The sequence below is a fragment of the Pinus tabuliformis genome, chromosome 7, assembly GCF_031772625.1.
Source record: "Pinus tabuliformis cultivar Carrire ecotype Pingquan chromosome 7, CPIR1, whole genome shotgun sequence".
In the NCBI taxonomy this organism is placed as follows: domain Eukaryota; kingdom Viridiplantae; phylum Streptophyta; class Pinopsida; order Pinales; family Pinaceae; genus Pinus; species Pinus tabuliformis.
In genome coordinates this window covers 1,948,009,914-1,948,017,141 of record NC_142293.1, presented here as the reverse complement: position 1 = coordinate 1,948,017,141, position 7,228 = coordinate 1,948,009,914, and the positions used below count along the sequence as shown (strand labels likewise).

Genomic DNA, 7,228 nt, shown 5'->3' with positions numbered 1-7,228 from the left:
TTGAATTGCTCATATCAAACTATAGATAAACAACATAATTTTCTTATCAAAAACAAATTAATATGCAGTCAAAAGAAAAACTAAAGAAGTGTTATAGGTATAATAAATAATTATAAAACAATAAAATTACCTTAAAAATAATTAACAAATTAGTACTATAATAGTAAGATTGATAATTATTGCAAATTAATTTAAATAAAATTACCTTAAAAATAATTAACAAATTAGTACTATAATAGTAAGATTGATAATTATTGCAAATTAATTTAAATAATTTTCCTTAAATACATATTAGGCAACATCCAGTTTGAGAAAGACTACCCTAAGTTGCACCTGGCACCACTATGCACCTTCAGATATCTTAACACGTAGTTAAACCGACCAAAAAAAAAAAAAATTGCGATGCTTTTTCAATCACCCATAGTCATATTTTGCTTTTCTTTTAATTCTTATTCTGCGAATAAATATTTTTAATGGGCTGGAAGAATATTGTTACTTGTAAACCTCCAAATCTTAATTCCTTTCGAAAATTTTAAGTACCCCAAATGATTTTCATCGTTAATAAATTAACATCATAATTTACAATAATCCATTTATTTTATATTTTTTAATATAAAAATAAATTTAATCAACATATTAATATATAAATAGATTTTCAAATATTAAAACTTTACTTTATAAATATTAAATAACTTAAAAGTTGTTTTCATAAATTTTAACAAAATCCGAAGAAAAAATTCAACTTTGTTGAAAAAAATCGCGTAACTCTTTATAAAATCGCTTCAATGGAGCACCACTCATATCGTGCAAAGGATGATAGACAACGATACACTTAGACGGTTTTGGTATGTGGATTAAAAAATTTAAATAAGAGAAGATTATTTTTGATGCGTGAAGTATTGGTATTTCCAAAAATGTTTAAATAAAGTTATAAATTTATTATTTGATTTTTTTTTGCTTAGCATGTAGTTTATAATGATAGTGTAAGATATTTATATTAGTAAGAATTTAGTTTTAAAAATAAAATGATATTTAAAATTTGTTAAAAAAAAAAATTAATTAAAATTATTTTACACATAAAAATAATTGTTTAAGTAAAGATTTATTAACGGTGATCAAATTTTTTGATGTGTAATTTTTTTTAAATGCAAAACTTGAAAAAAAAATTATATATCAAGAGATTTAATTTTTTAGTACTTCATAATTCTAATGTTAATATGGTTTTGAAATATTATACTTTATTTTTCAAAGTTGATAAAAATTATATTATTTAACAAAAATATCGAAATATTTTATTTATAACTCCAAGAGTGAAAGTATAACCATATCTGTATAATCATTTATGTTTTTATTATAACTCACATTTACTTTTATGTGAGTACTTTTTTAAGAGACGTTTGTCAACTCCACATTGAGCATACATAGAATCACACATCACCCATACACTAGGCCATAAAATGCAACCCTTAAGCCAATTAAACATGGATACCAAAGACTTCTCATAATCCCTCTTCAAAACATGAATAATGATCATTTATACTAGATATGAATCTCATCATTTTGTGAAGCCAATTCTTATTATATATCAAGAGAAGTTTGATTATATTTTCATTGAACACTTTCTTAGTCATCATGGGGGAAGTTGCTTCACTACAAGTGTTGGGGCACTAACGTTTACATAATTATTTGATCATCCATATATCTTTATAGTATGCTTGATGTAAACCATGGATTATTCTTGAATATAATGTAGCTAGGCCAAAATTTTATCCTTTACATTTGGAAACTTTCATGAAAGTAGTTCATCTATTGCTATAAAGTTGTAGTAGATTTGATTGTGAATAACGTTGTTCTTTCTTATCCCTTGACCTGATTCATCATAAGAGTTGATGTAAGTAATCCCATCCCCCTCCACATTTCCATCATTGGCATAATATATTTTGGTTTTTTTGGAATCCCCACTTATTTCTTCTTAGTCATGAATAACGATGAATTTAAGGGCATTTAGATCCACTCTTGTCCTCTATTATGGGTTTTGTAGACCACATATGATTGATCTTAAGTTTTTTGTATTTTTATTCTAGGTCATATTAAAGTAGAAATCACCAAAATTTCTTTTCATTCTTGCATTGGTTTATGTGTTTGCAACCTTTTAATTGTCATGTCACATAGTTATAATATGTGTAATCAATAATGGATAGGAACATATGTAACAAAAATAATGTTGTAGCCATTCCCTAATCAACATTTGCAATGTTATTAATCTCCTTGATTTATGCTCACTTACTTATTGGCAATGAAGGAGTCATCCTCCACTTTGATGATATGATATCCTGATTATATGACCAACTACACTATCTACAAAATGGGAGTACAATTTCTTTTTATTGGTCTGAATAATTCCTCCGATTCTACCCATGTTTAGGTTACTAAAAAATCAACTTCACTATTGCAGGTTTTGGAATCCTCGAGGTAAATGTAGATGCAGATGTAAATTTATTGGTATTGTTCCTACACTTTCTACAAAATGGGCATACAATCGCCTTTTACTGTTTAGAATAATTCCCCCAATTCTACTCGTGTTTAGGTTACTCAAAATTCAACTCCACTATTGGAGGTTTTGTGATTTAAATAAATAATAATAATATGTAAATGAAGAGTCTTAGGTTACTCAAAATTCAACTTCACTATTGGAGGTTGTGTGTTAAATAAATAATTATAATATGTAAATGAAGAGTCACATTCAAACTAAAGACATCACCTTGTGAAGCAACATGACTCATTGACCTATATGTACACATTTTCATTTAGGTCTTTGAAATCATCTCATTGTTCTATTGTATTTAATTATTTATTTGTTCTATATGGCTCTTAATATATTAATTTTCTTATGTTGGAAATTTCTTGGTTAAACAAACTTTAATCATTTCAATGTTATTGAATTTGTTTCTAATCTAAGCTTTTCCCACGCCCTTTTATTAGGGATGGTCTAATTTAACTTTTGGCCACCTCTTTCTTTTTTTAGAGTTTTTCTTTTTCTTTTCTCAATTTATTTATCGATTTATTATTTATTTATTTTTTAAAGAATTAATCACCACTCTATACAAAAGTCTTCATGAACACCATTTTATTGTGTTGGATATTTCTTGGTTAAACAAACTTTAATCATTTCATTATTATTAGTCCCTGCCTGGGACTAATAGCGATCGATTGATGGTTGACCATACATTAACCAGTTCTTTGACCAAAAAAATTTGTGCACTATCAAAGTTTAACCAAAGTTTATTTCTGAAAATATCGGTGTAAGAAATTTATAATCAAAGTTGTGAATTGGAGGTCTTATTGCAAGCTTCACGTGCCCCGATGTTAATTCAGCGAGGACAAATTATTTTACCGTAAGTTTTATGTTCAAGGTGCCTATTTTCCTTTCCTGCATGTTCTTCTCCGTGCCCTGCATGAGCGCCTTGCATGCAGCCAGTGCCAGATGTCTCTCGCTCGGGCTATCAATTCTCCGCAAAAGACAGCTACCAGCCGCTTGGGAGAGTAGTTCAACATGGGCTTTTCTCCTCGCTCGGGCTATCAATTCTCCGCAGAGAGTTTTCCTATTCCGAAATTTGTTCAACCCTTCAGTTCTTCCAATTCAAGGTGGTCCTGATTGGAGATTCAGGAGTAGGGAAGTCCAATTTGCTCTCCAGATTCACGCGCAATGAATTCTGCCTCAAGTCCAAATCTACAATAGGCGTGGAGTTCGCAACTCGTAGAGTGCAGGTAGATCAAATTTGATCCCTGCTCTTCTCTTTCTATTCAATACCTTTAACCTTACTCGCTTCCAAATCTGGTAAAAACCATCTTTGTTTTATTTCAGATATGGTATGGTATGGATCACTGTTAGATTGCTCAATGACATGTTATTGATTTTGGAGTTGTGGGTTGTGGGTCTGCTTAATGGTCCACCATGGTTGGTGGGTGTTTTTTTTTTTTTGGGTCTTATGCTATAGAAAGGAAGCGTAGGATTTAGGGTCGATCCCCACATTTTGAAAGGGATTTAAGCTATATATTGGGCAATTCATCCCATATCTTGTTTTGTGAGCAGAATCTCAGTGCTGGTATTTGAAATTCTCTGATATCTATTTATATCAAGTTAGGTTGAACTCATCGAACATCAGCCACACACATCATGTTTTAGTTAACTGGATCTCGGTAGCCTTCACCCGCATCGTGTTTTTCCGAACCCGATACTGGTGGCATACGTCAACATCCTGTTTTTTAGGAACCCAATTTCTGTTGGATCCACCCACACTCGATCTTTTAAACTGAAATTCATCGACATATATTGGTATCTTGTTTTGCAAACTCATTCTCAGTAGTACCCCCGACATCGCATATCTGTCTCTCATAACACAACACAATCTGAGGATAACCAGCCCGCATATTCATGCTATGGATTTTAAATTTTAATCTGGGACAAGTTACCAAACCTTGTCTATTAGAACTAATTTTATTTAGAGTCGGGCAACATTTTGTTATTCCTCTTACAACCTGTTAATTTGAATCGAGTCTTTGTAACGCCTACACCTATCTTATTTAATACTATGTCCAGTAAAACTAGATATATCATGCTACTAATCCATATCTTGTAAGATCGAATTAAATCTTTGTAAAATGAGCACCTGTCTTGCTATCTTTCCCAAAATCTGCATAACAGTTTAACAGATGTTCTGCCCACACACTATTATCTGGTTATGTTAAATGCTTTCAGTAATAAATTACACAGGATGTTCCATTTTTGTCTTTAATTACATCACCGTACTATTAGCAGTATATTGTTATGTGACTGCAATCCTGGTAATCACTCAGCAAATGATCCACCTACGTCTTAGGAGCAAATACTGAGCTTCTCTTGCTTTGAACTGAATATCAGAAGCCTCCTCCCACATCCCTGTAGTATTCACCGACACATTATTATATTCAACTTAATCAAAGTCTCCTGCAACATCCGCTGGCATCTTGTTATATCAAATAAAATCTTTGTACCATGAATCTACTTTTGGTCATGTCCAATCATATCTCTGTTTGTCAACTCACATCTTTCTGCAATGTTTTCGGTAGTGGTTTGGCAAAAGATCTAGCACCCCCACCTCTAGTTATGTTTAATAAATTTGGAAAAATATGCAAATGATCAGTTTTTGTCAACTTCAACTAAATACCTGTGGTGTTAATCTCAAAGTTAGTTGATGACATGATGTAATAGTGCCAAACAAATGATCTATCTAGATTCTGAATGTTACATCTGGTAACATGAAACTAAATCTTTTCAGATATACTGGACCGAATAATACTGTCTTGTTAGCTTGAACTATGGTTCAGTAAAATCCACCGTCTTCTGTACACCACTTCTGCGTTGTGCTAAACTAAATCACAATCACAATGTCGCCCTGGGGAATGATCCAAGATCAATAAAATGAACTAAATCTTAGCAATATCTGGCCACATGTTGTCAATTCAAACTCAGCTCTGGTAGTGATCCGTGAGTGATCCATACACAAACACAAATATGCTTATGAGGAGTCAATTCTCAACAGAGCTGTGTTGAACTACATCCTAATAATATTCATCCACATGCTTTTATTCTGCAGTCAGTTTCGTCATATTTCATCAACTGTTCCTTTTTGTACGCCTGTAGCTGAGTCTGTTTAAATTAAACCTTTCTAACAAAATACAATGGCTGATTTAGTCTTTTGAAGGAGTGATCTATAGGAGCCTACCCAAAAAGATTGGACCATTATACTTTATATGTTACTTTGAATAACTAAAAGAGAATGGCAGGAAGCCTGAAAAAAAGGATCTTTCATGCATATTATTGATATTCAGAATCTCATTGTTCAAAAAATTGGTGTTGGCAAACAATTGCTAGGGTCCATACATTGAGTCATTGGAAAAGTTGGTGCAAACATTGGAAAATCTTGGCAAACTGCAGCACAAATAAAAAAAAACAAATAAAGATAATTTTATTTTCCGTATATATATATATATATATATATATATAGAGAGAGAGAGAGAGATGTCATAAACTAAGAGCAACATCAAATAAGCACATTGGCACAGAAAAATGGAACAAAACACCAATATATATTATGTAGTGGATGCCAGATCCTAAATGATACAACAAAGTCAGTACTAAAAAATCCTGTTCGTTGTCCATTCAAGACTAATAATTACAAAAATATCAAATATATAATAAATGAATCTCATCGACATTATTCATCTATAGTGATTAATCCAAGTGTGAGCTATTGATTGACTGCAGGTCCATCAACCGCACAGGCTTTCTGGGGAATCTTACAGTCAAACTCCCTCAAGTTCTGTTGTTAATTCCAGGTATGGTCTTTTCCTCTCCATGAGTGGACACACTACCTTCTTTTCAGTTAAAGTCTTCGGTGGTTGTGTTGAGGGTGACTGCAGTACACTGACACCTTTTGCTACATGCAGACCAACACGGCGAGGGGAGGTCGACATAAGTAAGCGGGGCTTTTTGTTTACAAAATTAACTCTAGCAAATGTTTTTTAGTTGCATGCCTAGAACAAACTAATTGATTCCACTAGTGTGGTGAATATTTTTCTACAGGTAAATTTCCTGACTGGTTCTTGGGCGAGTTTTCTAATCTTCTCGAGGGCCTCTCATGCTTATACAAAGTGCTTGTTTCCTCTAGGTGCTACTTTAGACCTGTTTTCAGTAGTCCCAGCAATTTACAGTTTAATAACTTATTCGAGGGTTGTTCAGATTTGCAAATTTCCATGATATCTTATTGTTGTTTTATGTCAGGACCTATGACGCTTTAAGTCGATTGATAGTATTGGCTTGCGTCTCGAAGGGGTTTCTTTACACTGAGTTATGCAAAACCTCTGTTATTCTCAGTGTATAATTGAATATCTAGACAATTGACATGTATACTTATTATCCAAGGGGTTTTTCGACCATTTTACTTCTATATTGACTGTAAAGTTTATATTTATATGGCAGCTCCTTTGATTTTTTTTAATACAACGTTCACTATTGTTTCGACATGTTTTTAAAAGGAGTTTTTGACATTGCCTTCTCTATATCATTTTCTGTATGTACTCAATAGTTCTTTTCTTGGATCTGCAATAAGTTTGTCGACGTTCTTATGGAATTTGGCCTTATCGCCTGAGAGGATTTTCCCGCTTAGTTTTAAAACCAAACTATTTG

The 7,228-nt window shown here is 32.3% G+C and overlaps 1 protein-coding gene across 1 annotated transcript; it reads left to right on the top strand.

Annotated features, from left to right (window-relative positions):
* Positions 1 to 3,468: 3,468 nt before the first annotated feature.
* On the top strand, positions 3,469 to 6,973 carry LOC149256268 (uncharacterized). The gene is made up of 4 exons (XM_089455289.1): positions 3,469 to 3,768; positions 6,308 to 6,378; positions 6,490 to 6,518; positions 6,626 to 6,973. The coding sequence occupies exons 1-4, from the start codon at positions 3,469 to 3,471 to the stop codon at positions 6,838 to 6,840; spliced, it is 615 nt and encodes a 204-aa protein (XP_089311415.1). The 3' UTR covers positions 6,841 to 6,973.
* Positions 6,974 to 7,228: the final 255 nt, after the last annotated feature.

Bases quoted from the DNA above. Each gene is read 5' to 3' on its own strand.
- LOC149256268 (XM_089455289.1), top strand. From the start codon at position 3,469: ATGCAGCCAGTGCCAGATGTCTCTCGCTCGGGCTATCAATTCTCCGCA. The intron at 3,769-6,307 runs GTAGATCAAATT...GATTGACTGCAG, and splicing joins TCGCAACTCGTAGAGTGCAG to GTCCATCAACCGCACAGGCT. The intron at 6,379-6,489 runs GTATGGTCTTTT...TGCTACATGCAG, and splicing joins AGTTCTGTTGTTAATTCCAG to ACCAACACGGCGAGGGGAGG.